The sequence below is a fragment of the Watersipora subatra genome, chromosome 5 (genome assembly GCF_963576615.1).
Source record: "Watersipora subatra chromosome 5, tzWatSuba1.1, whole genome shotgun sequence".
NCBI classification, from domain to species: domain Eukaryota; kingdom Metazoa; phylum Bryozoa; class Gymnolaemata; order Cheilostomatida; family Watersiporidae; genus Watersipora; species Watersipora subatra.
In genome coordinates, this window is record NC_088712.1 from 61048693 (window position 1) to 61070584 (window position 21892).

Genomic DNA, 21892 nt, shown 5'->3' on the forward strand with positions numbered 1-21892 from the left:
TATCTGTATCACTGTCAATATAATTTATTCTTACACATATAACCGTACTAAAGCCGATGCCTTTTATATGCATATCTGTATCACTGTCAATATCATTTATGCATACACATATGGCTGTACTAAAGCCAATGCCTTTTATATGTATATCTGTATCACTGTCAATATCATTTATACATACACATATTATTATACTAAAGCCTATGCCTTTTATATGTATATCTGTATTACTGTCAATATAATTTATACATACACATATAACCGTACTAAAGTCAATACCTTTTGCAGGTTTGATGGTGCTATAGCTGGTACTTTTTACAAGTACAAATTAACACTAAAATCGATACCTGTTACAGGCTTGCCTGAACCACAGTCACGCTTCTAAAGAGATGACTGTATTAGTCTTTCGGGCTTGTGGTTTTAAAATGTTCATTACTTTTTAGATGTATAGCTGTAATGGTAACCTAATATCTTATAATTATTGACAACAAAAGCTACAACTGATAATATTAGTCATTGCCAATAGGTAGCTATAGTTCTTCTGTAACTGTTGTTGTAACAAATACCCGTACCAGTGGTTATTTTGCAAACGCATCAACCTACACATTTTGGTGTCACAAGCAAAAACGTGACACCCTTTTGGCTTTTGACGGCTCAAACACTGCTCATCTGTTACTGATAGACAGTAGCAGATGAGCAATAGAACGGTTGTCACTTACCATTTTTCCGAGAAGTCGCTAGATGTCAGATGCTTGAGACGATAGTTTTTAGCCATGGCAGCCATACTAACTGCGGCCATGTTGGAGTACCGCCTCCGTTTTAGGAAAGTCTGTGAACTGAGCCTTGGTCGACTCAGGGGTTTTGTCTTACTGGCTGTAGCCTCGCTTCTAACTGATTCTGCTAGCAAAGAATTTTGGCTATTTGCATATCGTACATGTACCTTTGAAATTTTTTGCTATAACTGAAATCATATAAAACAATATAGTAAAACTGTTTGATTTGAAATGGTTATCAAGGTTTTCAATATCTTCAGCCTTTGCTCCTAGTGTGTAGTCAATGGTATGCGGTGAACAGCATGCATATTGCTTGGCACATGTAGTCTTAGTAGGTGATATTTAGAGTGGAAATTATGTGGTACACGGGCTGGTGGCATGGCTGGGAGATGCCAGGGTGGCCTACTATTTAGGCTGGGATCAGAATTGTATAGAACTAGCAACAGAATATTCTACAATGGGTAGCAGCTCTCAGCATACTGCTGTGTTCACTGGTAAGTGGTGACTAAACTGAACCACTGGTCTCAGCAGAATCAACCAAAGTTATAAAGACTGACCACTCAGGTCAAAAACTAGCTACATATATACCATTTCTTGTCGTCCACTTGTCTGGGTCAGAATTAGTTCGATCATCAATGAAAAAATCATGTAAATATTGTATGCTAATAATATGTCATCCAAATGTGAGAATTAGTTAAACCAAGTTAGTGTGAACTTCATGTAGCCACCAATTTATGCTTTCACTTCAGGACAATTTAACAAAACATATCATTCAGTGCGTTCGACTGAGTCATACAAGTATACGCATGCAAATGGTCATAGAGCTGTAAACAATAGAACTATATTGTAAGTGAGATATTTCATGCATGTACTACTGGCATTACTAGTACAAGGACAAAGCCTTGTGTATAATAGACTCTCCAAGAGAAGGAAAAGTAATGCCAAATGCGGTAAATTTTACACTTAGGCTGGAAATTACTTCAGAAATAAGTTTTACTAACTATTCTTTCACTGTTTAGGTGTACTTCCTGTTCCAACCAAACAGCCAATTGTACAAATTTTCACTTGTTCAGCTTCATAAGGTTGACTGACTATGCTGATATCCCAGATAGATTTGGAACATAATCTAACCAACTATTGTGGGCTATGTTCATTTGAACATATAATATTATTATATGTATTAATTATTAGTAACAAATTGATAATACATAAAAACAATGATGTATGCAAACATAGTGGGTTTAACAGCCAAACCACTAAAAACCACAATAACTTCAGTTTCAATTGTTTTTTGTAATTTGATACCCTTTACAGAGTGATATACAATAGTGAAGAGTTGTCAGTCCTTTTTATATGGATAAAATTACATAGATAACTTCACGACATTGTACATAAATAAAAGCAGGTGCTTGCATTCTCGATATTTCCTACCTTCCTCTGGTATTTCCAGTATGAGCTCTCGTACTTTATATTTCCAAACTGTGGCTAGGTCCTTCACATTCGCTCTCCTTAAACATTTAGCAAGGTCATTGGGTAGGTCATGGCAGGCAGCGAGTTCAAAGAAGATGCCTGACTTCAAAAATCTTTAATTTTAGACAAGCATTTTGATAGGCAGCAGATGTTACTAGTAGTAGGTCTGTAGACCCACAAATAATAGCTTTGTGGCAAACAGCTCAGTCACTCCTATTGGTGTGAGGCGGTGTTGTGAAATTTCACAACACCGCCTTGAAATTGTTAAAAGAGATTGTGAAAGGAAATTGTAAAAAGAAAATGTGAACGGAAATTGTGAAAATGTGAAACGAATGTTTTATGCTGTTTGCAGTGAATTTAGTAGTAGAGCTGGAAAGGTAAAAATAAAGCTGAGCCTTGAGCTGCTCGCCGACAGCATAAAATCACTCGTTCTTAATTCTTAAAAACTGACCATCATTCTATTGGAGACGCAATTCTTCACCGCAAACTCTGAATAACTTGACAAAAATGGGGCTTAGAATTTTAGTTTCCTTAGCCTTTTTCTTCTTAGAAAGTTATAATTCTTGACACCCTTACATTTGAGCAGGAAGGCAGGCTAATTACCAACTCAAAAATACATGTTACAGATACAGTATGTAGCCTATTACCTACTAACTTTACCTACCAACAACCTGCTATGCACTACCTTTTGCTTATTGCTGATTCCCTACTGTTATTACCTACTGACTCTAGCGTCTACATACCGATAGGTTTATATAACATTATATTGTAGGTAGGCATACCCTACCTACAATATAATGTTTTAGGCAACGCAATGTTATCACTTGGTTTTTCTAAAAAATCTTTGTTCACAATAACCAATGTCTAACATAAAAACAAATCTTATTAGTAATATATATAAATTTATATGGGCACATTGTCGTTTTGTTTAATTATTTGGATATTTATCTTTATTCCATTGCTTGAAAATAAATATTAGGTTCATATTAGTTTTATTTTATTCCGTTTTAATAAAATTAATTTAAGTACTACAAAAAACTACAACGGCTTCAGTTTCAGGTACATTGCTTAGCTGCACTAAAAGTGCAAAATGCAGACAACTCATTCCAGTGCACTTTGGTATTTGAAGGTGCTGCGCCCGATCTGCAAAGCCAGAAACCATGATTTTTTAAATTTTTTCACCATTCAGCTAGGCCGCTTCTGAACTCTTCATGCATAGGAGGTACACAGTTGTGTACCACAATTGCGGTACATAATTGTGTAATACAATTAGTGTACTCATGAAGCTCAAATTCTCATTGCAGAAACTTTATAATAAGAGCTGTGTCTGTTTGTCCATCCTTTTGTTCGCCCAAAGCCATGCTAAGAGGTTGGGAAAGAAGATTGCTCTGTACAGGAATGAAACCCTGATAATCCGATTCTCAGACAGGCGAGCTAGCAACTGCGCCACTTGACCACCTTGATACAAGGAGGAATAATTGTACACATACTTATTACACCTGATGATCTCTCATAGCCAGAGTAATAGTTGTAATAATAGTTTTTATAGCCTTTGGTTTGATGGGGATACACAAAGATACACGATAATCTGATTGGGCATGGTTCATCGACAATGGAAAAGCCCCACTTGTGGGTTCCTTCGTCATTAAAAGACATAGCCTAAGTGTTTTATAAAATTTTTTATGATTGTAGGCTATAATAACCAAACATTTACTTTATTACAAATAAGTTCTTTGTGTTTTTATAATGTTTTACAGAACTCATTGGCGAGTCATCGATTTATGTCACCAAGTTTATGGATGCATATCTCTAAGTGATTTCCTATTGAGTACTCCATTTAATGATAAATATTTTTCAATGCTTGGTTATGCGTAGCTTCCAAGAAAATGCATAAAAAATTCTCAAGCGGTGCCCCTATTAAGAAAAATTGTTTGGCATTTTTGAACAAATTGGAGTTGGTTTTATCAGAAAGTATTGGTATGTTTTTATCATTGGCGATAGTTTTTTTTATCTTTGAGACATTCTGACTACCAGGACATTTCAAGGTTAAAATCCACAAAAATTTTATCACTGTTAAAAAGCTAAGAAAAATACATGTATGTGCAAAATGACTTGACTAGTGGCTATTGTTGCTATAGTTGGTATTGTTGCTATAGTTGGTATTGTTGTTATAGTTGGTATTGTTGCTATTGTTGCTATAGTTGGTATTTTTGCTATAGTTGGTATTGTTGCTATAGTTGGTATTTTTGCTATAGTTGGTATTGTTGCTATTGTTGCTATAGTTGGTATTGTTGCTATTGTTGCTATAGTTGGTATTTTTGCTATAGTTGGTATTTTTGCTATAGTTGGTATTGTTGCTATAGTTGGTATTGTTGCTATAGTTGGTATTGTTGCTATTGTTGCTATAGTTGGTATTTTTGCTATAGTTGGTATTGTTGCTATAGTTGGTATTGTTGCTATAGTTGGTATTGTTGCTATAGTTGGTATTGGCTAATGTGTTCAAATTGTCTCTATTCTCATTTATCTACTCTGTCAGTTTCTTTGGAACTATACACAGCATAAATGTTTTTCCTTTTATTAGACTGACTCTAAGTTGGGCAAAAGCATAAGAACAAGAATTAAACATTGAATGAAATATTCAAACTAGACTATGATAAATCTTGAGACATGAATGATTATTGGCTGACAGGATGTTTATTGCTTTTTGCGGGTGGGTGTTTCTTGTACTTCAGAATTTTTGAAAAGTTTTGTCAGCCCTTCAATTTGTGGATTTGAAATCACAAAGTTTTTGAGGTTAATTGAAGTCGACAAACAAAATGTGTACTTAAAAATAAACTTACGCAAAATTTTAGTTGATTTCGTTATAAAATATTGATATTTTTTATCTTTTTTGATTGTTTTTAATGTTTGAGGTTGCCCTGTCGTCAGGATGTTTCAAGATTAATATCGATAAAATTTGATTGGGGTTAAAATGCTCAGATGAAGCAAAAATGCAATTTTGATGACTATAGCTGCAAATAGACTGACAGAATAGAGACACGTAACGCTACGACTGGAACGCAATAGATAATATCAACTATCGCATTGATAACAGCTAGTGATGTCATTTTGCACATTTTTTTTTGCTTGTTTTAATTGCGATAAAGTCTTACGGATTTTAATGTTAAAACATGCTGGCAATCAGATTAGCTCAAACACTTAAAACAATAACAAATAATAGAACAATATTAATACTTTCTAATAAAATCTACTAAAATTTTGTGTTAGTTCATCTTTGACAGCATTTCAATAAAATCTTGCTCAGATGACGGATGAATAGACGCAAATCGATAGTCGATTTTAGTATAATAAAAAATTATATGAAAATTCAAGCAAGAAGCGGCTATTATTTTATAAACTTATTAAAATTTGCATTTAACTAATAGATTTTTCAATCTATCGTATCTGGTTTACTTAGCAAACTTACCTAACTATACGGCTATAAGTCATGAAGCGATTTTTAACCAGTTTTTGCCAACTTTATTTCGTTGTTTGTCACCCAAAAATTCTGATGTACGATTTTACCTCTATTTATTTTATACTTACAGTTCGTTGGTTTCAGCTTTCGTCCATGGAGAGGCCTTTGCTGAAGCTAAACAAAATACATTACACTATTGAAATCTTACCTTGCGATAGAATAAAACGGTATCATAAACCAAAATGAGGAAAATTAAACAGATTTAACTTCAATTCACCATTATCATTTATTCTTCTCCAATTACCTAAATTGTTGACGAGACAGCTAAAAAGTTTAGCCACTAAAAGGTAGAGTGTTTGTTTTATAGAATTTCTCATAACTGTTCGTCAGTTCCTTGAGCCAAGGTATGCCTAATAAATCTTTTCCTTATTGCCTTAGTGTAGCTAACCGAACAGTGCATCTTAAAACATGACAAGTTTTGAAGCCTTCAATATTACTGAAAATTGCAGCAGAAAATAGTGAAGTTCAAAGTACTTACGAGTACATGCAGCCTTCAGGCTGCGCATTCGTTGCTGTTTCACTTTTTTCCAAAATGGGTCCTGCTCACTTGGTTTGTATGAGTTTTGTTTGTCTACGTAATTTTTGAAATTTTTTCGTCGAGCTTTAGATTTCTCTGATTGCATATTTTTTGTTTCTTCAGTTCCTTCAGTCTTGTCATTATCGACACTTTCTTTTTTAGCTTGAACTGAAAGTTCTGGAATAATCTCTACTCTCTCTACGCCGACTTGTTGTTTTTTCGGTTTTTTGTCACTCTGGTTAATATTTGAGGAGAGTCTATGCCTCATTTTTTCACAACAGGTACCCCTGTGAAACATGTGTACAAGTGCCTCTATAAAACATGTGAACAAAATAGCCCCAGTGAAACTAGTAGACAAAAGTCTATGTGAAACATGTAGACAGGTGTCTTTGTGAAATGTGTAGGCAAGTGCCCTTGTGAAACAAGTACACAGGTACTCCTGTGAAACCTGTTGACAAGTGCTCAGTGAAACATGCCTCTAAGACGCATAAAAATAAGTACACCTATGATACATGTGCACAAGTGCCCCAATGAAATGCATACATAAGTGCACCTCTGAAACATGTGAACTAGTAGCCATGTGAAACGTGCGGACAAGAGCACTCGTAAAATATTCGGTAACCAAGCTAACTTATGATACCACCGAAGTGGTTTAACATTTTAAAATGACCATGGAATGTGCAGGTTTAAATTAATTTTTCTGTTCTGGTACTGGTCTGTAGCTCAACGTGACAAGAAAAGGAAGTTACCAAATAGACAGTAAATAATTGTTTTGTTCATCATTACAGATATAATATAATAGCTACTAATAGTATTTTTGGTTTCCAAGCAGGCAGACAAAAAGATTTGAAATAGTTACTAGTTTGGAACTATTTACATATACAGTAGACGCCTTTACATACAATAGATGCGCCTACATACAGTAGACACCTTTACATACAGTAGACATCCCTACATACAGTAGATGCCCTTACAGCGTATATTATCCATTCTGGGAAAATTTAAGGTATAGGCCCATCTACTGAATTGAAACCTGTGTCAAATCTGCATAAAGATATAAATATACAGAACAGTTATAGCTTTTATGTATATCTACAGCTTACATTGATGCACAGAACGGGTGTAGCTGTTATGGATATCTATATGCTTATGTACAGTACGTATAGATATACAGCAACAACTAGAACAGCCACATTTTTTACCAACTACACTCAAAACTAGTTGCCTTGGAATGATATAGATGAAAAATTGTATGAGACTGTATAACAGAACCAAAATATATAAAAAAACAATAGAAAATAAGCTACTAACATTTTTTTTAAGACATGTTGCGCTTGATAGTTGTCTCCTCCTGAGAGTCATGTCACAACCTCACATGACTTACAGAATCATCTAGCGAACGGCTAAGAAGAGTGGAATGGTATGATTTGTTGAATGTCCTTTGGTGAGTAGAACCTGGTGCGCAGCTGCTCCCAGACTAATCGTAAAACTGATGTTGCTTGATCCTTGATATATTTGTAAACACAAGTAGTTAGTTGCCAACTAGCCAGTGAATGAGTGTACAATAGCCAATCTTAGCCAATCTCATGAAGAGAGTACATACTGACACTGTTGAAAATTCTTTTTCTCTTCAACAATGCATTCAGGTTAATGGTCTGGCTTATCTTTCTAACTATTAGATGTGCTGACAATTTGGCTTTGGCTGCAAACAAAACATCTTTTTACTAAATGATGAAACATTTGTCTTTACTAGGTGAATCTTGCGGCTTCATGTAATTTGAATTTCATGTTTGGATATTTCTTAGCATTCTGCCTTTGCATTACATCTCCCTTTTGCCAAGCTATCACAACTCTGCTATCACTTACCACTTGAAGTCCATTTGTCCAGTGCTAATGCCATTTTCTTTAACCGCTAATATCTCCAATTGCTGTTGAAATCAATCAGCTATTCATACATTTGCTTCAACTGGTAGCAAAAAAGTGAGATGACATGAAAAAATTAGCCGTCATTTAATTTTGCTGGGGAGATTTTTACAGATTTTTAAGTGATTGAATTTCATTATTTAAGCTGATTTCAATTTTGAATTTGATCAGTATTCTATTTTTAGAATTACTACTAGTGACAATTCATATAACTGTATTTAGCAAACAATTACTGCTAGTGACAGTTCATATAACTGTATTTAGCAAACAGTTACTACTAGTGACAGTTCATATAACTGTATTTAGCAAACAATTACTACTAGTGACAGTTCATATAACTGTATTTAGCAAACAATTACTGCTAGTGACAGTTCATATAACTGTATTTAGCAAACAATTACTACTAGTGACAGTTCATATAACTGTATTTAGCAAACAATTACTACTAGTGACAGTTCATATAACTGTATTTAGCAAACAATTACTACTAGTGACAGTTCATATAACTGTATTTAGCAAACAGTTACTACTAGTGACAGTTCATATAACTGTATTTAGCAAACAATTACTACTAGTGACAGCTCATATAACTGTATTTAGCAAACGATTAAAATAATCCATCATTTTTGATGCCATCAAGCCGTTTGCACATGCGCTGGTTCATGAAAAAGCTGCCATATTTGTAGAAAACGATCGTTATTCTTTTATTTAAAAGTATTTTTTGGTGCTGTTTTGATACTATAATAAGAAAATTGCAAACAAAAGCATCGTTTTCAAAATTTCATTGCAGAAGCTTTGTGTTTTTAACGATAAAAGTTGTCTACAAAGATGGCCGACCACGATAGAACGGCGTCACAAAAAAACGAAGGATTGAGCTATCGTCATGTTCGTGGGACATACAAAAATTAAAAAAAATCACATTTTTTTCAAATGTTTGAGCTCGTTTTTTGGACATATTATAAAACATAACAATTTTAACGCTGCTTTTTATAATGTTTAGATATAAGCAAGAGCAGTGTAAGATACTTTCTGATTGTGCACTCTAAACAAGTTGCAGGTACAAAAACCAAAGTAATTTAAATCTCGGCATTGGCTAGTCTATTATAGCGTGAGGATGTGAATCCATAGCAGACACCTCTCTCCTTTCCCTTCCCTTCATTAGGAAGGCTAGAAATACTACACAAACAGACATTTTCATCGGTATTAATTTTTTGAAACTTTGATATTTAGGATCACAGCTAAATTTCAAAAAACTAAAATATTGTTTTTCAACTTAGTCCTTCTTACAAAATCTTAACAAGTGCTGCCAACAATAACATTGTCATAAACCCTTGGTCCCAAGATCTATTCTTTTTCAAACTTTATATTGTAAATAGGTGAGCCTCTTATCAACCAGTGAAGCAAGTGATAGCACACCGCCTGAAGTAAAGACAGGATCACAGGCTAGGCAAAATATCCTTTAAGGCATGTTTGGATTACCGATGCATGAGAGTGAAGAATTGGGCAATCGTGAGGCATTTAGGTTTCAATTGCATAGCCTGCATGATTTCAGGAAACTAACAGTTATCGTGGTTTCGGTGCACATGGAATCAGGTAATCGTGTTAAATAGAATCCGTAGGCAGTAGATACGTAGATGCATGGTGATGTGTCACTAAAATAAGTGGCTGAAGATTTTTATGAATATTTTCATTATATTTCTGGCTGTGATAATTAAATACTCATCCATTAAAAATGTGCTTAGAATGCGATAAAGGTTTTTTATTAAAAGATTTGCTCGCGTGACGCCTACATACTGCTAGAAGCTGCGTTTAGAGGACAACTCCAAGTTTGCCAATTCTCAAAGGACTAAAGCAATAACTATTGTGAACCCTATTCTGCAGTAAATGTGTTTCTATGATATGCTTAATATTTTGAAAGTGGAGGTACATGTAGATGCACATTCGCTCAGTGAAACTTTGCTATTCAATGCCAATCATTCATTGCTAGTCTAGTTTGTTACTGTCCGTAGAGTATGCTTGAAACATTTCCTTATTCAGAAGCTGTTGTGTGCAAATCAGAAAAAACTAAACACAAGTGGGGTAAGTTTGGTGTTCAGTGTGATCTAGAATGTTTTCAAACAACTCTTAAATTTGTTCATTATCTGCGCTCTCCTTATTTCAACCTAGCAGACTTGATCGGAGTACTTCGTTGTAGCGAATGACCCAAATATCTAGCATTGCTACAATCAGATTGACAGTTCATAAGATTCAATTGACGACCACAACTCTCTCTGGCTGTCCGTATGCTTGTCTAAACGATCAGTGTTTTGAAAGACTTGTGTTGAAACTGCCTTATCTTATCTTTTAAAAGCCAAACCAGTTAAACCTCTGTTTGTTCTTGGGGGCAGGGCTGTTACACTCATATTTATACAGTTAATCAAAAGTTACCCTTCAAGAGACGCGGACCCACACTCACGCTCAAAGTTGGCTGCAAGTATGACCGCGGTGCCTAAGTCAGTAAGGCTGTTAAACGGCAGACGAATGCCGACTGTTGGCCTTGGAACGTGGCAGGTATGAATTACACTTTCATCATCTTATAATAAGAATATTTGAGGTACGGTCTTTGCTAGTCTAAATGTTTTCATTTTAAAGAGAATTACAGAACTGCAGATTTCCCGCTCTATCTGAGTTGGGATCTTTATGAAAAAATCATAGTTATACATTGATAAGCATACACATTGATTAAAATGCATTACCGCTGCAGTAATCTTTTACCTGGGTATCTTTGTAATTGCATTAGCAGTGCAATGTAAATGTATTGCGTACTTTTACTACTGCGCAGTATGCAGTATACATGCAGTAGGCTACAACTATTTTCAATAATCACTATCGGTGCAGTCAAGGTATTACCGACTGCACAATATGCAGTTCTAGATGCAGCCGGAGTGTTGCTAGTACATATTTCTATCAGAGCTTGTGCATTACACTGTACACACTTGTGAAAACTCATCCCAGACTCAAGTATTGAGTTACCTCTCATGCAAACACAACACGGTTGCTAAATATGATTGCTGCTCTGGCTTGAGTTTGGATGGACAAATAAAATTATCACAATCAGCATGTCATATGGGTATAGTTGAAATGAGAATATATTTATGGTTTTAATATATAACGTTACTGGGAGCACAATATAAAGACCCCAATTTCGTTAGAATAGCGTTAATGCCAGCCTTCCTATTCCAAAATGATATGGGAGTCGAGTGCACGTTCATGGGTTAGCTAAACATACTAACACTGCATCTGACAATTTTGTACAATACTGAACAGGCGCTTTGAAAGTCAGCTGTGTCAGTTGATCTGCAGCATCAAATTTATAGTAATGCTCAGTGGCAGTACACAAGCCGGTTCAAGGTTTAAAGAATACACATTTGCAGTATGCATGGATTGTTGGGTTTCAGATAATACGTCATGAAATTTACAGTAGGAGCACAGTTGCAGTAGCAGTAAGTGTCTACCTTAGAAAGTTGTAATGCACTGCGAAGTTACTGATTACTGTTCAGCAATGACGAAGTACAGTTCTAATGCATCACAACTTTGCACTATATGTATGTCCCCTCTACACCAAGGACTTATAAGAACTGATTTCTAAAAAGTCTGCACCTTGTCAGCTTCTCTCATTTTTTCTGTATACAATAGTCAAGATATAAGTTATGTCAGAACATTTCAAGGCACCCAGTGATTTGGGCATTTCGAAATTAGTTCTTCCCTGTGGCATTAGTGGTAAGGAGGTCAATCGTCTTTGCTCTGTTAGTTTTTTACATTCATTCATGGTATAATGCTAGGTTGTCTGTAACTACCATTAAACCTTTATAAATAAGGTCATATCATCTCTATTTTAAATTGAATAGAGCAACTTCCTTGAATCGCTTTTGTCTTAACCAATCACAGACAGGGATGTTTAGCAGCCATCTCATAGTCTATTAAAAAGCGTTCACTTTTTAATGATCAAACAACCTGTTTAAAACATACATTTGACTCATTCATGGTCAAAAAAGCTGATGCAATCTACTTACATGTTTGACCCACTTGCTGTCAGATGTCACATGTTTGATTATCATCACTGAGAACTGCTTACTGGTGTCTAGATTTATTGGCAACAATTTAGAAGTTTATTTAAAGATGAACTGCACAAGATTTTTGTAGATTTTATCAGATAGTATCGGCCTTTTTTATCATTTGCGATTTTTTTTAATGTTTGAGGTCATTTGCTTGGCAGGATGTTTCAAGATTAAACTTGATCGCGACTAAAGCACTTAGATCAATCGAAAGTGCAATTATGAGGTCTATGACTGCACAAAAACTGGCAGAATAACGTTTTAAATTGAACCCAATATTCGATATCGACTAATGACATCATTTAGCATGTATTTAATCGCAATCAAGTTTTATCGATGTTACTCGATGAAACTTCGATTTAAAAATATCCTGACAGTCAGACCTCCTGAAACATAAAAAAAATGCAAATGATAAGAATTACCGATACTTTCTGAGAGAAGCGACGAAGATTTTGTGTGTTTATTTTGAAACTCCGGGGTTTGTCAGTTTGTTCACAGCGGGCAGTTTATAATCTATGCAGCTGCTGATGTGTATTTCAGTCAACGAACTCGGAAGAAGTCAAGAATGCAGTGAGGGTCGCAATTGAAGAAGGCTACCGACACATCGACACAGCAAAGGCATATCAAAACGAGGCTGATATTGGATCAGTACTCCAAGAGCTAATTACAGAAGGGAAGATTACACGAGATGAGATGTTTATTACAACAAAGGTTAGTGTTGTGCAAGGTTGTATGATAGATCGGCCTTCTATCTATTCTAAATTTTCAAAAGTTTCATTTTATGTTTTATAGACCTGTTCTAATTATAGGCATAGCTGAAGTACCTGCTAAAGGTAGTTCAGTAAATGTTAAAGTTTTGTAAGGGAACGTATAGTAGGTATAGTTTGAGTTTTAAATTTTTGAAAGCTATCCGCTAGTTATCGTCTGCTGAGTCATCGTGTTGGTGATTGTGTTAGCCGATAATGAGAGATCTGTACGACTACCCGATCTTACCAAGCTCTAAATACTCCCTTAAAGATGATCTTACACAAAGCTTTAGTGAATAGCATCAGAAAGTATGGGTACTTTTTATGATTTGCAACTGTTTTTGATGTTTGAAGTGGTCTGACTGACAAGATGTTTCAAGATTAAAATTGACAAAATGTAGTCGAATTTGAAACGCCCAGAAACAAAATGCGCAAATTAATGTCACTATTTGCTATCATTGCTATAGTTCATATCAGCTATAGTGCGGTAGTTGAGTCGCTATACATGTCTCTATTCTTTCGGTCTCTTTGCCACTATCCTTCGTTTTTTGTGACCTCATGCTATCGTTGTCTGCCATCTTTATGGACAACTTTTACCGTTAAAAACACAAAGCTTCTCCAATTAATTATTGCAAACAATGCTTTTGTTTGCAAATTTTTTTAATTTTAGTATCAAAACAACACTGAAAAATACTATTAATCAAGAGAATGACGATCGTTTTCTACAAAGATGGCGGCCTTTTCGTGGACAAGCACATGTGCAAACAGGGTGATGACGTAAAAAAACGAAGGATAGATGTCATAATCGCATTCTCGTTTGTTCTGAGCATTTTCATCGTGCCCAAGTTTTGTCGATTTTAGTCTTAAAACATCCTGACAGTCAGATCACCTCAAACATAAAAAACAATCGCAAATGATAGAGAAATACCGATACTTTCTGAGGTAACTTACTGAACTTTTGTGCAAGTTGATCTTTAATGTGAAGACCTCAATGGCTGATGCTAGAAATATAAGAACTCCTTAGAGTAGCTACAAAAAAGCTATACAAAGTTTTTACTTTTAGCTGTGGATGACTGGAATGGCTCCGGAGAATGTCAGGAAAGAAACTCTTACTTCATTAGAAAAGCTGAAGACAGACTACATTGACCTCTATCTAATCCACTTCCCTGTAGCACTCGTGGTAAGCAGGGAAATCATCTTCACTCTTTTAGTTTTTTACATCTGGTAATGCTAGGTTGTCTGTTACTATCAGTAAACCTTTATAAACGATTTCATATCGTCTCTTGGTCTCGTTTGTATTTTAAACCTTTTGTTTGTTTGTACATTTTTTAAAGAGCACACTTTAACTGACTTCACAGCTCAAGCAACAGAAATAATACTTTTAAAAATAATATAGATAATTAATTGTCTTATTTCAAAAACAATTTATAAAATTAAACATTCTAAGACCACATATAAAGAACCGAATAATCTAAACATAATCCTAATCTATATATATTTCTCAAAGTTTGCATATGTCCAGCTATAGCAATTTTCATATCCTAGAATAAAGAATCCGTAAAGCAGAAGATTTGATCTCAGAACCTCCCGTTCACCAGTCCGACCTCCTTACTAACTAAACCACACAAGCTTGATAGATTTACTAGGCGATATATGTTGATATATGGGAGCAAATATGCTGCCCTTTCGGTCAATGACGCAAAGGGATGGTGTAACGTCATGGGAAATGGTAGCTCTTATTAGTAAGCTTACTCAAATTATCCTTTGGTAATGTGCCAGGCTAATTACAAGTGGCAGGCAACTCTTATTACCTCTTATTGTTTATAAGCTGATTTTCAATACCCGGGCAACGCCTGGAGCCCAGCTAGTAACTTAATAAAATATTAACTGATAAAAAGAGGCTAATACTGCTGCTTTATCTTAAAGATTTAAATAAAAGTGAAAGCTCAGCAATAAGCATTTGCTAATAGATTTTTCTTCATAATGACTAGACGATACCTGTAACCTTCACTTGTTAGTACTGATGGTCTACTATTGACTATTACTAGACGATACCTGTAACCTTCACTTGTTAGTACTGATGGTCTACTATTGACTATGACTCGACGATACCTGTAACCTTCACTTGTTAGTACTGATGATCTATTATTGACTATGACTAGACGATACCTGTAACCTTCACTTGTTAGTACTGATGGTCTACTATTGACTATGACTCGACGATACCTGTAACCTTCACTTGTTAGTACTGATGATCTATTATTGACTATGACTAGACGATACCTGTAACCTTCACTTGTTAGTACTGATGGTCTACTATTGACTATTACTAGACGATACCTGTAACCTTCACTTGTTAGTACTGATGGTCTACTATTGACTATGACTCGACGATACCTGTAACCTTCACTTGTTAGTACTGATGATCTATTATTGACTATGACTAGACGATACCTGTAACCTTCACTTGTTAGTACTGATGGTCTACTATTGACTATGACTCGACGATACCTGTAACCTTCACTTGTTAGTACTGATGATCTATTATTGACTATGACTAGACGATACCTGTAACCTTCACTTGTTAGTACTGATGATCTACTATTGACTATTATTAGACGATACCTGTAACCTTCACTTGTTAGTACTGATGGTCTACTATTGACTATGACTCGATGATACCTGTAACCTTCACTTGTTAGTACTGATGATCTACTATTGACTATTACTAGACGATACCTGTAACCTTCACTTGTTAGTACTGATGATCTACTATTGACTATTACTAGACGATACCTGTAACCTTGACTTGTTAGTACTGATGATCTACTATTGACTATGACTCAACGATACCTGTAACCTTCACTTGTTAGCACTGATGATCTACTATTGACTATGACTAGACGATACCTGTAACCTTCACTTGTTAGTACTGATGATCTACTATTGACTATGACTAGATGATACCTGTAACCTTCACTTGTTAGTACTGATGATCCATTTCAGTAAATACACTAACTAATAAACCCTATTTTCCAGGACACCATACCGAAGGACTCCCCTTCACCACTGCTGCCGATGTATGCTAATGGAGCTTGCAAAACAGCTTTCATCGATCCTCTCGACACTTGGAGAGTAAGAAACCTTTTTGTTTGTAGCAGAAGCCATGCTAACGGTGTACTGCTTTAGGCAGCACTAGAGCGCAGGATACCTGTGGTAGGTAGGAAATTTTTTAAGAATTTTACTGCACACTAGGGTGTCAAAGTTAAATGAATGATCAAGTAAATAGTTTTTCTACAAGCCGAGTGCCGGACTAAGCAAATGTTTATTGAAAATTGTAAAATGACGATATATAGCCCAAGTGAACCAAATTGAAGCTACGAAAACCTAACAAATATATTCCAATATGATCAGATAAATAAAGCAATATTTTTATGGCTCGATCAGTAATCTTAAATTTTTAACAATTACAAAAGAAAATTTTCTTAATAAAAATCTCCATAGCATAAAAATTAAATCAAATAAGTCAATGTTACTCAAGAAGTCACCAGTAGCTTATATTTTGTCTTTCAGCACAAGTTGGCTAAATTTGTTTCAAAGAAGAAAATACTAATCACAAGGTTTTCCAGCTAACTCTGCAAACATGTAGTCTAAACCTTACCTTGTTTGAAGTCCTAATTTTCAGTGTTTGCCTCAATTTTGCCATTTTTATGGGATGTTTGGCAAATGCTGTTGTAAATGTTTACGTTTGAACCATATTTGGTTGGAGGCTAGAATAAAGGATTGTACGTTACCGGACTCTAACTGATGACATTCAGTTTGTTAGCCAGTTATAATTACACCGTGGGCCAAATGAGCCTCTTGGTCCTGAATTTGACGCTGGCCTGTACTTGAAAATTAAATAACTTTTAAGGTACTAGCCCAAACAATTATTCATATACTTTTGGCAAACTAATAGCAGGTATCGTCGCACCGACTGCACTTTTTATTATAACTAGCTTGATAGCAACTGCAGGTAGTACTCTAGTAGAGTTAGTAGTCTAGTGTCCTGTGGAGATTGTCAGATGTGCCATCCGTACAATTATTCTGAATTAGTAGAAAGGGTTGGATTGGTGCAGATGCTAGAGGGTTAGTTTATCAATTTGAATGTCACTAATTTGAATTTCATTTTAGCAATATTTTACCACAACCTCTAACCCTAGCTTCAGACAAACAGACAGATATGGTTCTTATTATAGCAAAGGTTTGAATTTTATCCAAATTAGACACAGACGCTTGGTGAACGTACGAAGAATATGCTACACAGCTAGCAGTAGCAACACTTGTAGTTATGGCAGTGAAACTGTAATCTAACTATTGGCATTGTTGCGATGTTCCACGGAATAGTTAACCCGCGAGTTTGCGTCACCCGGAAGATGGAAACCACAAAAACTTGCGAGTCAAGTGAGTTCTGTTACTCGCAAACTTATATAAAATGTTTCACGCTCGCGAACGATGTGCGCGAAAAAATGCTGCGCAAACTATTTTGTTTTAAACATTTTCCGTACATCAGTCATTCTTATTTCAAAAGTGCACTGCTAAACAAGACAGGAGTGTGTCGCTAAGACCTCTAGTAGACAATTCTTTATTTTTTAAAGATAAAAAAATGAAGAACTAATTATGTGGTAATCCATTAATCCTGTGTTAATCTGCACCATGCAAATGTCCAATGAAACACTTACCATAAGGTAACTCGAGGCAAATCCATGCCACCCGCATGATGAAAACATAGTGAGTGTAAGCAGAGAAGTTACAATATAATATTGTATGGTACAGGAGATGGAGAAGCTAGTTGATGACGGGTTGGTGAAAGCTATAGGACTTTCCAACTTCAACAAAGAACAGCTACGGAGAATTTACGAGCAAGCGAGAATCAAGCCTGCCAACATACAGGTCTTACTCATTATTAGTCTATCTTGTTTACTCTATAAGATGATGATAGAACTAAGGCTAATCCCATCAGAGTAGACGTGACAGATAAAAGATATTTGCAGATTCTCTATGTATAGCTGTATGTGTCAAAGGTATATGGGAGGTATCTATGTTTTAATCATGTACTCTTGGTAAATTCAGGAGAAATATGTTAGTTTTTACTCTGATTGGCTATAATAACCACGTTGAGTAGGACTCGCTGACAGTTGCGAAATACATGAATAAAAGCTGTAGCTCGAGATCCTTAGATATAATTTTAGGTTACAATAATCGAAGACATAGTTCATAGCACAAAACGTTGGACTATGCCACAAAAGTTATTTTGGAATTGTCTGCAAGTCATTATTACCGAGTCATTTACATATTGCTGGTATTAGCATGAAGAGGACAACTCCAAGTTTATTGGTGCTTGTCTCCAAGCAATGCTTAGGATGTACCTTATTTCACGTTAGACATTTTTTGATATTTAATGAAAGAGTGCACGGAAATTCCCAAAACATTTTTTACTATACCCATCATTTGTACGTTTATCATAAACAAAGGGTTGAAAACTGTTTGAATATTCATGTTCCACAGATGGAATGTCATGCTTGGTTTCCTCAATACGATCTTCTAGATTTTTGCAAAACAAGAGGAATTTCCTTTGCGGCTTATGCTCCAATTGGATCTCCTGGGAAACCACCGTAAGTAATAAATTAAAAATTTATACTGTTCTTTATGTTTATATATATTATATATAATATATAAAATAAATATATAAAATAAATATGTGTATATATATTTTTTATATTGTTGTTTGTAGACCTGGAATGCTTCCTCATACTTTCTTATACTTCACTGATTAGAGTTATCGTCCCACCTTAATGTTTAAAGCTTGGTCCCAAGGCTAGCTCTACCTTATTTTTGATTAACAGTTACTTAATTAAAAACAAAACAATTTTGCTGCAGAGTTCTTCATTTATGTTTTAATAGTGTTTTAGTCTAATCAGCATACACCTCTATTGCTTCACAGTTCACAGGTTGTATTTGAATGTCACCAAGTTTCAATCTTTTAGATTAATCTATGCGTATGTTAAGTCTATGGGTATGCTAAGTCTATGCGTATGTTAAGTCTATGCGTATGTTAAGTCTATGCGTATGTTAAGTCTATGCGTATGTTAAGTCTATGGGTATGTTAAGAGCATCAGTACTATTCGCCACAACTTGAAACACAAAAATTACAAACAACACAATGTTTTAGTGTATAGAATATTCATTATTTTCTTTGTTAGCAATTTAAAATAAATACTATCAAAAATCAATTAAAAATGCGTATCATTTTGTACGATTTCTTAACAGTTATAATTTGATTTTCACCATAATAAGTATTTGAAATGGCTGTTTATCCAACCGCCTTCTTATGCTTTGATAGTAAAAAAAACCAGGCTATAGGCATCTGCTTTGAACACCGGCAGATGCTACTATGTATTTTAGTACATGACACGAACGGAAGAAGCCCTTTTTTAAATAGCGTTGTTACAATCTTTTACAGAACAGCAGGTAGAAAGATACCAGTATTGATGGATGAGCCTGTGCTTCAAGAGATTGCTTCTAAACATAACAAATCTGTAGCCCAGGTTTTACTACGCAATTTGCTACAGCGGGGTATTATAGTGCTGCCTAAGAGTGTGACTCCCGCAAGAATTAAGTCTAATTTCCAGGTATGTGACATGTAAAAAGTACACAGACTGTTATAAGAATACATACAAAAGCTACATAATAGTCATTTGATTTATTTTGGTTTTTGTTCTGGGAAAACTTGATGAAGATGCACCATTTTAAAAGTAACTCAGACAGCAACTGAGCAAACATTTTGGTCGTAAAATCATCAATATCATTTTTCCATTTGCAAGATGTCATTTGTGTATGAAAACTGATAGACATAGGCCTGTATTCGCTGGTTGCAAGTTGGGGCGGCAAATGTTACTCGACTAGTTATGAACATCTGGGGGTTTGGAGGGGGCGGTGTAAGCCCCCCAACAGGTTTCTTTTATGTAGGGCCTCAGCCTCAACCGGGCCTCTCATGTAAATTTAAAAAAAATTTATTAGAAAGTATAAATATTTTCTATTATTTGAGATTGGTTGGTTTTAGGTGATGTGACTACCAGGAGGTTTTCAGATCAAAATAGGCAAAACTTGACCACAGGTAAAAAGCTCAGCAAAAAGACAGCTTTTTTATTTTTGAGCGTTTCAACAATGATCAATTTTGCTGAGTTTATTTTAAGTTTATGCAAAGGTTTCCACGCTTTCGATGGGCCATTGCCAAGTGGATGTTTGGTAAAACTTGACCTTTTGCAAACCTTTATTAAAGTCATTAATAAGAATATTTTGCTGATGATGATAATAATGACGCCTAAAAACCACTAAAAGTTGATGTTTATCTCTATGACTTAAAATAGAGTAATATTCTAAAGCGATAACAACCGTCTCTGTAGCCGTTGGGCAAATAACTGTTCGAGTTAATGATGTTGAGGTCGAGTTATCTAAAGCAGTTTATCATTGCGTGGGATTGGACCAAACAAATACATTAGAATTAACCAAGTGTTCGAGATAAAATTTCAACGGTATTTTATCCTATAGGGGGTGTTATCCGAGTTTGGCTGTACTTAGCCGCTAAAAATTTCTAAAAAAGTTGAGGCAACTCAGCTGCCCCAGGGAATACGGGCTTGGATAGACATTAGGTACCTTTGATGGAAAGTAATTCTAGTGCCTAGCTGGACAAATCACAGTAAATCTACTACATTATTAAAAGGCGAATTGACATGTTTTGAGACAAGGACAACAATAGAAAGGATTAGCGACTTGTGAAATAAAACAACTGGAGGACAACTCTATATTAGTCAGTTCATTCTTGTCTTCTTTATATGTAATATTTGTTGAAAGATTTTTTCTTTCTACACCAGGTATATGACTTTGAGCTGGACAGCGAAGACATAGATATGGTTAAAGGAATCAACAAAGAGCTGCAAATGTTTCATGTGGAAGCACTGGGCAAGCAAAAGTAAGTGTCAGCATTACACTCTAGTTTAATAAATATTTGGTGAAAATTTTCTGCCACATAAACTTGACTTTTAAGAACCAGCGATTAATTAACCAGATGCAACCGCTGCCCTGATGCAACCGCTGCCCTGGCTCAGAATGCATTATTTTACTTGTCACTCCCATTTCAATATAATCTAACGCGCCTAAGCTAATCAGTTGCACTAAATACTGTCGCTTTCCACAAAAGCTAGATAATACATGAATATGTGGCATTATTTCTTCAATAGAGAGAACCTACTTTTGTAAGGGAGGACTACTCCATGAATTTTTTTAACTAACAAAACTTGACTTAAATTTATCAATTTATTTCAGTTTCTCGCACCCGTTCTTCCCCTGGCCGCACTTGATTGACTCTTAACAACCTGACCAGACTCTGTTTCAGCATGACTCATAAGAACCATCATAAGAACCTACGTACACTCGAGATCGCCTCTGCACACCATGACTCTTGCCTTTTTCTTGTTGATGACAGTTCTAAAGATAGTATGCCATTTGCAGAAGGCAAAGCTGCAATGTGTAATCAAAATTGTCATTGAAAACTAAATAAATTACTAAAAAATAATCAACTTCATTTGTTGACCAGATGTAGAATAATGAAAACAGCCAATATTATGACTAGTATTGCTTTATTAGCAATAATTACATTTCAAATAAAACCTGCTTTTCAAATACAGCAATAATAAAACAAAAGAAAAAGAAAACAAGGGCAACAGTCAACCACTAAAATCGAATAAAAGGTACAAAATTATATTACTAAATGACTAGTATTCTTTGCATCAATTTTTATAGCTACAAAAAGTGAC

The 21892-nt window shown here is 35.2% G+C and overlaps 1 protein-coding gene across 1 annotated transcript; it reads left to right on the plus strand.

Moving 5' to 3' along the window:
* The first annotated feature begins 10589 nt into the window (after positions 1 to 10589).
* On the plus strand, positions 10590 to 21651 carry LOC137396339 (1,5-anhydro-D-fructose reductase-like). The gene is made up of 9 exons (XM_068082568.1): positions 10590 to 10747; positions 12832 to 13002; positions 14101 to 14217; positions 16077 to 16172; positions 17853 to 17969; positions 18585 to 18691; positions 19540 to 19708; positions 20951 to 21048; positions 21402 to 21651. The coding sequence occupies exons 1-9, from the start codon at positions 10673 to 10675 to the stop codon at positions 21445 to 21447; spliced, it is 996 nt and encodes a 331-aa protein (XP_067938669.1). The 5' UTR covers positions 10590 to 10672; the 3' UTR covers positions 21448 to 21651.
* The last annotated feature ends 241 nt before the right edge of the window (positions 21652 to 21892 follow it).

Coding starts and splice junctions, on each gene's coding strand:
- LOC137396339 (XM_068082568.1), top strand. CDS start 10,673: ATGACCGCGGTGCCTAAGTCAGTAAGGCTGTTAAACGGCAGACGAATG. Junction 10,748..12,831: donor TTGGCCTTGGAACGTGGCAG/GTATGAATTACA, acceptor TGTGTATTTCAG/TCAACGAACTCGGAAGAAGT. Junction 19,709..20,950: donor GAATTAAGTCTAATTTCCAG/GTATGTGACATG, acceptor TTTCTACACCAG/GTATATGACTTTGAGCTGGA.